A 13,806-nucleotide genomic window follows, 5' to 3' on the forward strand; every position below is an offset into this window, starting at 1 on the left:
TTTCAGTAACAGATCACCTCAGCATCTGAAAAAGGGAAGAGGCCAATAACAGCATTCTTAAGGCCCCTGGGGCTCCACACGTGCGGCCATGGGTAAGTTGCAGCAAACCCGGGACCCAGGCCACAGGTGGAGGGCACTTGTGCAGAAAGGAAACTTGGTTTTACAGCCTCGATCTGCTCTGAGGCCTGTTGGCTGTGCCCACAGGGGGTGACCTGGAGCACCGGGCAGGGTCCCTGCTCCTCCCCAAGGCCAGCGCAGGCCCATCCGCTGATGTGGTGAACAGTCGCCTGATACCGGCCCTGGCCTGGCACCGGGAGCGCTGGAGATAACACGCAGGCCCTGGCACCCAAAGCCGTTGCTCCCAGCCCCGCCCAGAAACACGCCTCATGCCTACTCAGAGCCCCCTCCCCTCAGTCCTTGCGCCCACTGGGCCGCACAAGGCTGGGTCTCCCCTCAATTGCTGGAGCGGACCCGAAGCGGCAGGCTACCCATCGGTCACCGGGCGCGGTTCAAGGGCCCTTTGTGTGGCAACCGGGCTGGCAAGGGCAGCCGCGTCCTCGGCCGCCTTTGGAGCCGCGGTCTAGGGCTCGGGGGCGGTGCCCGCGGGTGGGGGGAAGGCGGCCCGGCGGTGGGGACCTGCGGGGTGCCACGGCCCAGGCGACCCGCTGCGGGGATGCGGGGGCTGGGGAGGGGCGCAGGGCCAGAGACCTGGCGGCAGGGCACGGGCAGTGTCGCGGGCGGGGCGGGGCGGGGGCGGCGCCGGGCCGGTGACCGAGCGGCGGGTGTGGACGTCGCGGGCGGGGCGCACCTAGCCTCTTCCTCACTCGAGCTCCGCTCGCCACCCCGGCCGCCCCGCCCCCTCGCTCCCCCCCCGCCCCCCGCCCTCGCAATAAGGGGCGCGGGCGGGTCAGGGCGAGGAGGAGGGGCCGCCGCCGCCAGCACGCGGCCGGAGCCCGGGCAGGGAGCCGGAGGCCCGCGCCGTCGGGGCTCGGGGCGCGGCCATGGAGCTCTGGCCGTGGCTGACCGCGGCGCTGCTGCTGGCGCTGCTGCTGCTGCAGCTGAGCCGCTCCGCCAAGTTCTACGCCAAGATCGGCCTGTACTGCGTGCTCTGCTTCACGGTCTCCGCGGTGGCCGTGGTCGTCTGCCTGCTGCGCCACGGCGGCCGGACGGTGGAGAACATGAGGCAAGGGGGCCGGGCGGGGTGGGGAGAGACACCGAGGCGGGGGCAGCGCCGCGCCGCCGCCCGCTTCCGCTTCCCTAACTTTCCCGTGTCCTTTCCCTCCTTCTTGCCCTGCCCGCGCCTCTCCCGGGCTCTCGGAGCGGCCGAGGGGAGAGCGGGTCGGAGAGCGCGGCTGGGGAGGCGGCCGAGGGTGGGCCGGGGTCCCCGGAGCCGGCGTCACAGTGTCCCCGCGCCCTTGCCCCGGGGCCCCGGCCAGGGGCAGGCACGGAGGGGTTTAAACAGGTCTCGCCCTCGGCGCCGCGCAGGGAGTGCGGGGTGCGGGCGGCCCCGAGAGGAACGCGGCCGAGCCAAGCGGGCAGAGGCTCGGTCCTGCTTCCCCGCGGGGAGGGTGGGCCGCCCGCCGTGCCCCGCCCCGCCCCGCCCCGCCCGGACCCGCCTCCGCTCGGGGCCTGGGGCGTTCCTCGTCTTCTCTGCGCCACCCCCTCGCGCCCACCTGCCGCGGGCGATGAGCGCACCGGTGCTCGCGCACCAGGCCGGTTCCCCTTCCCTTTCCTTCCGCTTAGGAAGGTGTGGTGGCTCCGCGGGGGAGGGTGGGCCGGGAGTCCTTGGGGTCCGGCTTCTGGGCGGGAAGAACGGGTGGCGGCTGGGACGCCCTCCAGAGCTGGGGAGCTTGGAGTTGCTGGGGTAAGGGGTCAGGCTGGGCTGAGCAGAAGAGTCGGGGTGCCTCTCTGGGTCAGAGGCTGGGCGGGGGCACGGTGGCCTGAGAGGGGGCTCCTTGCCCTTTCTCCCAGTTTCCGATTGGGAGGGGCTGTTGCTGGCGTTCCTCACCGGCTTTTGCAATGATGGCCCTTGGCTGTGGCCTGGTGTGGGCATACTGTGGTCCCCGAGGCCCTCGCCACCCACGTGCTTACAGGGCAGTGGGTGAGGGTTCCTGGCTTTCTGCCGTCCCTGTCCTTGTTCATCTGGGCGGGCTGATCCTGCCGGGACTGGCCCACACTCAGTGGGTCCTCCGGGCCCTGTTTTCAGGGGTTTGTGGCTCCTGTGGCACCAGGAGTGGGAGTGTGGAGTAGGAGCGGGGGAGCCTGGTGGGTGGGCCATGGGTCTCTAGTACCCCCCCAAAATGGCCCAGGCCAGCGTCCCAGGGAGCCCAGATCCCAGGGGTGGCCCACTTGTTGCCCTTCCAGCTGTCTTCTCAAGCAGCCAACCCTCTGGGGTGGGGAGGGCCTGTTTCCAGAAATATATCTCTGAGGGCCTGGCCTGAGATTGAGGATCCCCTGCAGGCAGTGGGCTCACAGCCAGAGTCTCCATTCAGCACCTGCTGGGGACCGGCCTGGAGGGGCAGGGGGAGGGGGTGGCTTCAGGTAGCAAGGGCTGGTGGGCTCCCTGGAGGGGGTGCTGTCCTGGGCTCGGGTGGGAAGCAAGGCTGGAGCAGGTTTTCAGCAGGTGACAGGCGTTCCTGGAGGTGACCCTCCCCCTCCCTGGCTCCGGATTATCAGGTGGCCTCTTGTCTTTCAAAGGCGCTTCCTTGTCTTTCAAAGGCCCAACTTGCTCTTCCAGGCCTGGGCTTCAAAGCTGCTTCCTGGCGTCAGATCAGAAGTCACCAGCTGCCCTTTGTGACGCGGTGGCTGGATTGGCAGGCCAGCCTGACCAGCACTTGGCGCTCCGGCCCCACCCTGCCCAGCCCGGCCCTCCAGCGTCTGCTGGCCCGCTCCCCTCAGCCCAGAGCCGGGCTTGGCCCCCAGCCTCCCCCAAGATTCTGGCCAACTGGGGCATCCTCTTCAGGACCCTGGAGGCCCTGATGGTGCTCAGGAGGGAGCTTCCTGCTGCCCTTCCCTCCCCAGGGCAGCCCCCGACTCAGGCTCTGCAGAGGGACCAGTCCAGGACATAGCAGAGGTGCTGTGTCCTCCCCAGAGAGGGGTGGGCCTGGGAGCCCACAGCCTCCTTCCCCTGCACCCCCAGGTCCCACGAGGTGGGTCACAGTGATGACCCCCAAGGCTCCCCAGTGATGGCCAAGAGAGGGGGTAGGGACAGGGTGCCTTGTGAACACGAGTTCCCCAAGGCGTGCATCTGTGGGGGCCTGGGAAATGCAGAGGATGAGGAGGTGCCCTGTACCTCTAGGTAGCAGGTCCAGGGACAGGGCCCAGGAGGACGGAAGTGGAGGTTGGGGTGCTGTGTGGACAGGCTTCAGGCCCCTCCTGGGCTGGGACCACTGAGCACCGTGGGTGCCTGGCTGGCTCCCCGCTCCAGTCCCACCCTAACTTCCGGAAGCACTCTGCCCACCATCCTCGACACCAGCCTCTGCTTCCATCTCCTGAGCACGCACCGTGCGCCGCGGATGCCTCAAGCTTGGGGACAGGGATTATTACGTGTTCCATTTTACAGATGAGTCTGCAGAGCAGCAGCTTGAAACTCAGGCCTCCAAGGCGGGGAGTGGGGAGATGGCTGGCGGGATCCCAGAGCTAGGACACGGGGGCCCCGGGCTGCAGACCCACTGAGAGTGACTCCACAGTGCACGCTTTTCATTTTTCCTCTGTCTCTCACAGCATTAGGGGCTGGGGGCAGCGCCATGGCTGCTTTGGGGCTGGAGGCCAGGCTCGGGGGAATCCCTGAGTTCCAGGAGGGGCAGCCCCACTCCGCCCACCCCCCTCACTTTCCCATGTTCCCCGTGAGCAGCTGCCCCTCCCCATGATGGTGCTGGGAACTGAGAAGCAGAGGCACGCTCTGTTCTGACCAGGCTGTGGGCTGAGGCCAGGGACCCCTCCCAGAGTGGCAGGGTCCCGTGTTCAGGGTGAGGCTGGAGTAGCAGGTCCTGTTTCCTCGTCCCAGGGGCACATGCCCTTATTACACCCATTCGACAGAGAAGAGAGCGAGGCCCAGGGAAGCGGTGTGTGTTAGAATTGGGTTCCCTGCAGGATCAGGAAACCTAACAACAGCGGCTTAACCCGGAGAGTTTACTTTTTCATGCATCACAGGCGACCAGGGTGGGCAGCCTGGGGCCACAGAAAGCTGCCGGCTCCTCTGGCCTGTGGCCGCCCCGTTCTCGGGGTCCAGCATGCCACTGTTAAGGCAGGACCTCTGGGGACTGAACTGCCCACTTCTGTGTCCATCCTAGTGGCCGGGACCTGGGGGGCATAGCTAGGCTGCGGGGTGGGGTGGGGGGCAGGGCAGGTGGAGCCGCCGCCCCCCACCCCCGACCCCGCTCGAAACATCGAAGACGGGCATCACTGCAGCCAGGGGCGGGTGGTTTGTCGATGCCGGTCAGGGTTTGAACCCAGCACTGCCAGCCACTGCGTGGCCCTGGGGTATGCGTGGAGGCAGACACAGCGCTGTCGGGGAGCCGCAGCACCTGGGGGCCGGCCTGGGGCCCTGGTCTCGCAGGAAGGTCTGCCCTGGCTTTGCTTGCGGTGGGATAGTGAGGGGCAGAGCCTCCCCTCTGGGTGTACTGCTGCGGGCCCAGGAAGCAGAGCTCCCGAGAGCCCTGGACACTCTGCTCACGGCCCCGCCTCCCTCCAGGCCCCTCTTAACACCTCTGGGCACCTGAACAGGCTGGAGCCCCCAGCTCCAGGCCCCCTCTGTGCTCCAGCTCACATGACACTTGGAAAACACTGCTGCTCTGCTAGGTGGCCCTCCCAGGACCTCCCGTCCCCTGAGCAGATCAATGGCTGTGTGTGCTGCCCTCCTGGCAGGGCCGCCCTGAACAAACCCCATCAAGCCCTTCCCTTTCCGGGGCAAAGCCCGTGGGGTCTGGCTGAGGTCTGGCGCCTCTTGGCCGAAACAGCTGCCAGGTCTCCCCAGAGCCACCTACGCCGAGTCCAGGGGCTGAGGGCAGAGGTCAGCAGGTAGCTCAGACCTGACCTTGAACTGCTTCCCAGCCGCCTGGAGCAGGTGCCGGCCGGGGGAGGATCCTCTTGCTTTCATTTACTTTGGATTCTTCTGTTCTGTGTTGTCGCCGCCGACACAGCTGCTGTTTGGGGAGGGCTCCCTCGGGTGTTCCAGCCTCATTTCGCTCAGTCCCTCCACACCCTTCCCATTTCACGAGTGGAAATGGAAGTTTAGGGAGGTCAAGTCCATTGCCCAAGGTCACAGCTGGTGAGAGGGAGTCAGGGTCTGTCTGACCCTGAGCTTGGGCCGGGCCCAGGTGTCCTCGGGCGAGCACAGGAGGTCGGCCTCAGGCCCCCCAAAATCTGCAGCGTTTATGACGCTCACTTCTAGGCCGGCGGCCCCGGTCAGGGTTAAGTGGAGGGCTTCTGAGAAAGACCCAGGAAGGGCCAGGAGATCCCCTCTGCTTAAGGGCACTTGGAAGGAACCTGTCCTGGGGGCCACCTGCCTTGCTATGGAAAGCTGGCACCAATCACCTACCTGGCAGCTGTCAGCAGTGCTTCTGAAACCTTGTGCCATGCACTCAACCCAGCCCTGGGCCACCTGGGCTTCAGGCAACCTTAGCTCCACCCCCAGGGGAGGCAGGACGTGGGGTTCAGGGCTGGAGGGTGTGGGACGGGCACATCCCTGGCGTGCACCCGTGACTCCTGCCCTGCTCCCCGTAGGGGAGAGGAGGGAGCAGCTCCGGGCCTCCTGCGGCCGAGGGGTGGGGCGCTGGGGTCAGGTGGGTGTTGGGGCACAGGGGGTGTCGGCGCTCAGGATGAGGCCTGGGCTGGGCAGGCAGGGCAGCCTGGGGAGGGTGGCTGCTTTGAGTTTCCTGCTGGGAGAGGATGACAGAGCCACTTGCAGCCCTGCTGGGGGTGGGGTGGGGGCCATAGAGCCCCCCAGGGGAGGAGGGGGAGGCCTCAAAAGGAGCTCGAGACTCTACCTGGCAACCCTGGAGCCGTCACTCCACCTCCAGCAGGCCCTCTGCTTGACATTTTTCACACATTTTTCAAAAGTCAGGTTTCGAGGTGGGCTCCGGCCCATCCTGGCCTCCCTGCTGTGTGACTTTGGGCAAGTCACTTAGCTCTGCTGAGCCTTGACTTCCTCACCTGGGTGTAATGAGTGTACGACCTTGTGGGGTTATTGTCTGGCCGAAACAGGACAGTTCATGTCTGTTCTAGGCGCAGGCGTGGCATGCAGCGTTCAGGAGATGCTGGGCGTGGCTGTGGGGTGTCTGTCCCCGTGGTTGGAAGCGTGCTGCGCTCCAGGCCAGGACAGACCGGCTCTCCCTGCCTGGGCACTGGAGGGGCCTCTGCAAAGCTCGGTCTGCTTCCTTCTTCAAGGAAGCACTGTTAAAATGATAATAGGTACTTTCCCACCACTTTTACAGAAAACCTTGAAAATATGGGACATTAGGAGAAGGAAAAGTGGGCACCCACGTGCACGCCACCTGCTGGGAGTGACCGGTCCCCTCCCCTTGAGGAACATCCGTTGCCTCTTTCCACTCCCGAGATGCACCTTTCTTTCCCAGCTTCCTGTACTCACCCGGCGGCTGTATCTTTTAGTTTGTCTGAGAGCAATTATTTGTAAATGTGTGGAGAGTTGCCATGGGCGCCTCCGTCTGCTGCAGCTTGTGGGGCAGCCCTGGGCCTGTCCGTCCGTCCTGGAGCCTTTGGTGCGGGGGCTCTGCCTTGGCCTGGGCTCCCAGCCGGAGTGGGCGAGGCGGGAAACAAGCAGCAGAGCAGCTGCAGAGAGCCCCTTCTCAGCTGAGTCTTATACACAGCATCTTTCATAGTTCAAACAAAACAAAATAAAAAACCTACCCATATACAACTGATCCCTTAAATTAGATACAAAAAGAAAATATAGAAAAGTTCTGGAGACGGATGGTTGGGGATGGCTGCATAGCAATGTGAATGTACCTGTGCCACTGAACCGGACACTGACAAATGGTTTAAAATGATAAATTTTATGTGTATTTCACCCCAATTTTTAAGAAAGAAGAAAAATGGAGCCAGCAGATGCCACTACCAGAGAGAAACACTGTCCTTTCCAGATGTGGCCTGGGAGGGAAATGGAAACAATATGTAGTTATTAGAAGTCAAGGGAACAGCCCTGGCAGCAAATAAATACAGATCTTTGCTATTTTCCTCTGCTGCAGCCCCGTTTATTTTACCTCTCCCCACGGGGGACGTTGAGGTGTTTTCAGATTTTCCTAATTCAGACCATGCCTATGCCTGCCTCACAACTGCTTTAGGATCCATGGCCGGAAGAGGATTGCAGCTCAAAGGGAATAGTCTTGTTAAGGGCTTTTGCCAAGTGCTGCTAACCTGCCCTCCAGAAACCTCTGTGGCCTCCGACTTCTGCCAGCAGCCCTTGGGCCATTTCCTAACACCAGGCCAACACCTGTTATCAGGCTTTCATCTGCCGATCTGAAGGATGAAGACGGGGTTTCTTGTTTCAGCCTGCATTTCTTTGCCAGTGAGATTGGGTTTTCCCCGTGTTATTGGACACACAGGCCCTCTCCCTGTGCCCTTCAACCCTCAAGATGACCCGAGAAGCTGTGTTTTGCAGCTGAGATGCCCGAGGCTCCCCAGCTGAGACCGCCAGTCAGCTCTCCCGAGAGTGTCCAGCCTGGCAACCCCTGAGCCGGATGGGGACAAACGGGAAGGTCTGGCTCGAGCTGGCTGAGGCTTACAAAGCTAAGGAAGAAGGCCTGGCTTCCAGATCCGGGGAAGGCAGGCCGGTCTGATTGTGAGAGCAGCTCAGGGTCAGCTGCTTCCTGGAGCCTCAGTTTCCCCATCTGCACCACGAGATAACGTGGGGAGTTAGGCTTTGTGAGCTGGATACGAGTCTGCCTTTCAGACACAAAGAGGAAAATCCGACAGGGTCCACTCATGTGAGGGCCTGGTGGAGACAGATCCATAGAGACAGAAAGTGGACAGTGGGGCCCGGGGCTGGGGAAGGGGGGCGGGGGAAGTGAGTGTTTAATGGGGACAGAGTGGCAGTCTGAGAAGATGAAAGAGTCCCAGATGGGGGGGACGGTTGCACAACAATGTGAGTACACTTAATGCCACTGAACTTAAAACGAGTTAAGATGGTAAATTTTATGTCGTGTGTATTTTACCACAGTTTTAAAGACCTGAGTGTGGCTTTGGGTCAAGGGCCCAGCTCTGAGTCTCTGCTCTATTGAGGGCCAGCTCTGAGCCCAGGCCCTTCTGGATAAAGTGGGAAATCCCTCCCTTCCGGTCAGGACTGTGGGGAGATCAAATGACCCTGGTGTGGGTGTGTGTGTGTGCGCGCGCACACAAATCTTCTGGGAGAAGCGGAACAGTTCTGGGTCAGGAACCCTTGGGTCACTGGGGCCCACCCTCAGCCCCCTGCCACCCACAGATGGGAAGGACCCAGGGGACCTGCCTGAGTTGCAGAGGAGTGACCTCAAGCCTCGGGCTCCATCACCCCGAGCAGGCTGACCCCTCACGGGCACCTGTCCCTTGCCAAGTGTGTACAGTGTTCCCACAGAGCAGGGGGCCAGGGTCACCCTTCTCCCTGCCGGCCAGCCACCTGCAGACACCGTTCCCAGGGACATGCCTGGTCGTGCCTGCCTGTCGAGTGCTGCTGGGCCAGGCCCCTCAAGGTCACGAGTGCCCAGGGCAGCCTCCTGCTGGGAGCGGGGCGCACACACATCCTGGCTCCACTGCCATCCTCATGTGACCGTGGGTGTGTCTGTGAAAGGGGCTGGGGCGCTGCTCTGTAGGACGCAGGGGAGGAGTGATGCCTGGCCGGACCGGTCTCCCCAGCGGTGGAGACTGGAAGCAACCTTCAGCTCCTTTACAAGGTCTCCGCTTGGTACCCACGCTTTCTTCCCGGTGTGGCTCTGCCTTGAGGGGACGGTCACTTCCCGTGGGTGGGGGCCCAGCCTCCTCTGCAGGGGCCTCTCCGTGTCGGGTCCTTCGGTCGCTGACACGTCTGAAAACGGAGCCAGCCCGGCCCCCGGGGCTCTCGGCCTTCAGCCCCGTCCAGCTGGGCCACCCGCCCCCGCCCCGCTTGTGCTGACGATCAGGGGTGTGGGGTGAGGGCTGGGTGGCAGGTGCAGGCCTGGGAACGCAGACGCGGAAGGAGGCGCCCTCCCCCCTGCCGGGCGTCCGGGCCCCCGAGGCCTTGCTCCTGTGTGACCTTACCCTCGCTGGCTGGGGTAGCAGGGGGGCAGGGAGGCACTCGCCATCCCGTTGAGGGGTTGAGGGACAGGACCTGAAGGTTCTCCGAGGGGAAGGCGAGCTCAGGGTCAGCGGCCAGCCTGCCAGGGCGGGCAGGGGGTCCCCGTGCTGTGTCTGTCTCTGGTTCTGCACCGGGATGACCCTGGCCAGGTCTGCGGGCGGAGCCTGAGTTACAAGGTGGGCGGGTGGCCTCTGCTCACGGCCCGTCTCCCCCCTCAGCATCATCAGTTGGTTCATCCGGTCCTTCAAGTACTTATACGGCCTTCGCTTTGAGGTAAAGGGCCGCCAGAAGCTGGAGGAGGACCGCCCCTGTGTCATCATTTCCAACCACCAGAGCATCCTGGACATGATGGGTAGGCCGGCTGCGGAGGGTTTGGCGGGAGGGCCGGCCCTTCCCAGTTGCCTGGAGGGGAGGGGGAGGAGGGGTATTGCTGCTTCAGTTGGTGGGGGCTGGGACCGGAAGAGCTGGCAGGTGAGGGGGCAGATGCGGACCGGGGACCTGTGCCCCGCTGCAGACACAGGCCTCCGGCTGGTAACAGGAGACAAGGCGCCGGGCACGGGAGCCCTGCTTCAGCACCTTCCCTCTGCAGGGGAAACTGAGGCTCAGAGGCCAGGTGATGCCCAGGTAGCCAGCGGGAAGGCGTGACTTGGCCCAGGCCTCTTGGCGGCCGAGGCCGAGGGTCAGCTCGCTCCTCCTCGGGGAGGCTCTGAGGCTGGGCTCTGTCTCTGTCTCCCCCGGCCCCCGACCTGGGCTCAGGCCTCATGGAGGTACTCCCTGATCGCTGCGTGCAGATTGCCAAGCGCGAGCTGCTCTTCCTGGGGCCCGTGGGCCTTATCATGTATCTGGGCGGCGTTCTCTTCATCAACCGGCAGCGCTCCAGGATGGCCATGACCGTGATCTCTGATGTGGGCGAGCGCATGGTCAGGGAGAAGGTGAGCGCCTGGGGCCCGGGGCCTGCTTGGCGGTGTGAACGCTTCTGTGCTGTCAGGACAGCCCGCGCGTGTGACTCCCTTTGGCAGAAGAAAACGCATCATCGGTGCGTGTCCGTAAACCGCAGACAGAAAAGCCAGGCGCGGTGCCTCGGCTGTCAGTGGTGGTAGCAGTGGTGTTCTCCGCTGAGCAGTGGGGCTCCTTGGGGCTGGGTGGCCCCCCAGGGGCAGCCCCCCTACCCGCCTCCTGTCTCTCCAACAGCTCAAAGTGTGGATCTACCCCGAGGGCACGCGGAATGACAATGGGGATCTGCTGCCTTTCAAGAAAGGTGCCTTCTACCTGGCCATCCAGGCCCAGGTACGGCAGGGCCGCAGCCAGGGGTGGGAAGCGCGTCCAGGTTGGCTTAAGGCTGAAGGTGAGCTCCTGGCCAGGCCGAGGCCACTGGCGCTCACGGACCGCCTCCCGCTGGGCAGGCGGCGGAGCCTCCCCGCCCCCAGCACCTGGCCCTGACCCGCTAAGGAGGGCAGGGCCGCTTTACCCGCGCTGAGCGCTAAGGCTGGCACCTGATCAGGCCCAGCGCCAGCTCGAGTGATGCTCGCCACCACCGTACCTGTGCCTGGAGCCCCAGCACCCCGCTTTCTAGCTGGCCAGGCGAGGGACCTGCGGAGGGAGGCTGGGGTTGGCATCAAGGCGGAGGCAGGAGGCCTGCTGGCTGAGCTGTCTTGGGAAGGCTGTGCCAGGCTCAGGCCCCCAGCACCCCCAGCTGGGCGGGGGAGTGGGCAGTGGCTCAGGGGGAGCGGGGCCTGCGGCATGAGGCAGGGTCGGGCCGGAGCTGGCGATGGGCCAGGATAGGTGAGCTGGGAGCCCTCCACGGGGCTTGATGTTTTTCTGGTCCTTGACTTCTAGGGATGCAGTTTGTCCTAGAGGTGTCCTGGGGTCTGGGGTGATGGCAGGAGAGGCTGGGGCACATCCATCCATGGGGTGGGGTCTCCTGTGCTGGGGGACTTGTGTAGGGGAAGGCAGGGGGGCAGCTGGGCAGGGGTTTGCTTTTCTCCTGTCCTTCACCTGTGACAGGTGGCCTCTAGCACCCCCTGGTGGTCCTGAGCAAGGACGGGAGAGCACTCCTTCCAGAAGCTCCCAGCCAGCGCCAGGCGGGTGTGGGAGCTGGAGCGTGGGGTGGAGGGGCCCCGAGCTGGCGGTGGGCGTTTGGGGATGGGGGCGTGAGCCTGGGCTCTGACCCCAGCCCTGCCCAAGCAAGAGGAGGAGGACACCCCCGCCACAGGCCTGGGACTGAGGTCACTTCCCTTCGCCGGTGGAGAAGGGGTCGTGGAAGAGGAGAGATGAGATACCGAAGGAGCTTTGGGGGGCCGGGGGCAGCGAGTGTCAGCCAGGAGACCAGACATCATTTGCTGTCACCCCTCTCCCCTGCCCCGGGTTGATGATTACCCCCAGGTGCCATTTCCGACATTGGCATCACCATTGGAGTCACCATTGGACTTGATGGCTGGTGTCTTCCAGGAATACCCTGCCCCCTCCCCTGGCTGGAGCTGCCCCCATCTTCCCTGGGATGGGGGAGGGGTTGGGAAGGGAGGGGTGGGCAGAAAGACCTCAGTTACCTCCTCTGGCTAAACGGGACAGGGCCCTGGGTAATCTTAGGACCCCGTGGGGAATGCAGATGTGCATCAGATGGATACGTGCCAACCCAGGAAGTCCTCCTGGAGAAGGGAATGCTTGAATGGTGATGTGCAGGATGAGTTTATGGACTCTGGGCCACCCAGGGCGTGGAGGCCCAGGGGTCAGTGTGTGGAAGCACCCTGGGGCAGGATGTGGCCACAGGGACTCCTGGGAACAGCCCCAAGGTGGGGGCAGGCTGGCGGCCAGGCAGGCCTCTCCCCAGAGCTCATCCTTGGGGATCAGGCTGGGCTGGGGGAGGGCTCCGGTCCATCCTCAGGCTGCCACGTCTGCCGTCCCCAGGTGCCCATCATCCCCGTGGTTTACTCCAGCTTCTCCTCCTTCTACAACTACAAGACGAAGCTCTTCACCCCAGGTACCCCCAACCTGTGCACCCGCCGGCCCGCCTGTTCTCAGTCACTGCGACACCCGCGCTCCTAAGAGAACAGTTCCCGTTTCTGGGTGGTCACTACAGACCCCTGCTACTCAGAGACCGCTTGGGGAAGGAAGAAGGGAGGGAGGGAAGGGTCTAGAGTCTCCGCCTTGGGCTGTGGGGAGGCCGAGGTGCCCAGAAGGTAGGCTGGGTGCCCAAGTTCACACACACAGGCCCGGGCCGTGCACACGGCTCGGGGGCCTTGAGGTGGCCCCTTCCTGTGCCAGGGTGGGCTTCTGAGCCAGTGCATCCAGGCCTAACTCTCAGGGGCAGCAGCCTCCCGGGCACCCCCGTGCCCCCCGGCCATGGAGCTTGGGACCTCCCTCCGCCCTTCCCTCCAGACCCTGCACAAGGGCACCTGGTGCCCAGGTGGGAAGTGGGGTCCAAGATAGAAGCTGCCTCCGCCCACATCTGAGACCCCGAGGCCGCCTGAACCACTGTGGAGGGTGGGAGTGGAAGGGAGGGTGGGTACCTTCTGGGGGAGGAAACGTCTGGACCCTGGGTGGTCCTCACGGGGGAGCACACACTTGCCCACACCCACTGAGAACATACTTGGGACTCGTGTGTACGAGTGTGTCGGTTATTCTCAATTAAAAGCCAACCACCCGGGACCAGGGTGTCCGGGGAAGAGCCCGGCCCAGCCCCTTGGGAGGCTCTGCGGGGGAGGCTGGTGGTCAGCCGAGGAGAGGAGGGGCCCCCCCGGAGAGCCCCTCAGGCTGCTGACGCCCCCCCACCCCACCAGGAACCATCAAGGTGGAGGTGCTGGACGCCATCCCCACCGCTGGCCTCACTATCGCCGACGTCCCCGAGCTCTTGGACACCTGCCAGCAGGCCATGAGGACCACCTTCTTCCACATATCCCAGCTCTGCCAGGAGAATGGGGCCCCCGCAGGGCCCGATGCCCAGGCATCCCAGTAGCCGAGGCCTGGGGCGGGGCAGGACCTGGCTAGACGATGGACAGAGGGACCTCTGCCCACCAAATATCACTGTGTCCCCTCCCGCGACTCCCCCAGCTTTCCTCAGGCCCTGGAAGCAAGGGACCCCTTCCTGTCACTGGCCTCGGGTCCAGGCCCCTGATGTCCCTGCAAAGGAGAGTCACCTGGAGCCCCCCCAAGCTCTGAGGGCAGGGCCTCACCCACCCTTGTGCCTCCGGGGTCCGGTGTGGGAGTGGGCCTGGGCCCCGATGGGTTGATGGGGCGGGGCCAATCTGCCCGGCCCCCACCCTCCTGCCTGGGCTTGGGGGGCGCAGAGGCTGGATCCGGGGTCCCAGCCATGGCCTGCATCAGGCTCTCAGGGAGAGGCGGGGCTCTGGGGGGCCAGGACGCCTGGTCTCATGCCACCTGGGCCTCAGGGGGCCCAGAAAGCAGGGTCTGTGGCTCCCACCGGCCTTGGGGAGCAAGTCTGCTGAATTGGTACTGCGCTCGTCATTGTTTTTTATAAACGAACTCTGGGAAGTACCTGGTGAGTTGTGGTCACTCAGGGCGGGCAGGGCTGCCCTCGCCTCGTCCCC

At 64.3% G+C, this 13,806-nt stretch overlaps 1 protein-coding gene across 2 annotated transcripts; it reads left to right on the forward strand.

Moving 5' to 3' along the window:
• The first annotated feature begins 866 nt into the window (after nucleotides 1–866).
• AGPAT2 (1-acylglycerol-3-phosphate O-acyltransferase 2) lies at nucleotides 867–13,745 on the forward strand. 2 transcript variants are annotated; one of them, XM_068553426.1, is made up of 6 exons: nucleotides 906–1,183; nucleotides 9,481–9,614; nucleotides 10,019–10,194; nucleotides 10,454–10,549; nucleotides 12,167–12,239; nucleotides 13,039–13,745. In XM_068553426.1, exons 1-6 carry the CDS (start codon nucleotides 1,002–1,004, stop codon nucleotides 13,212–13,214), a joined length of 837 nt encoding a protein of 278 aa, XP_068409527.1. In that variant the 5' UTR covers nucleotides 906–1,001; the 3' UTR covers nucleotides 13,215–13,745. The 2 variants fall into 2 exon arrangements, with proteins under 2 accessions (XP_068409528.1, XP_068409527.1); XM_068553427.1 differs by lacking the exon at nucleotides 10,454–10,549 and having other exon boundaries at nucleotides 867–1,183.
• The last annotated feature ends 61 nt before the right edge of the window (nucleotides 13,746–13,806 follow it).

Source organism: Eschrichtius robustus, chromosome 10 (genome assembly GCF_028021215.1).
Source record: "Eschrichtius robustus isolate mEscRob2 chromosome 10, mEscRob2.pri, whole genome shotgun sequence".
Taxonomy (NCBI): Eukaryota; Metazoa; Chordata; class Mammalia; order Artiodactyla; family Eschrichtiidae; genus Eschrichtius; species Eschrichtius robustus.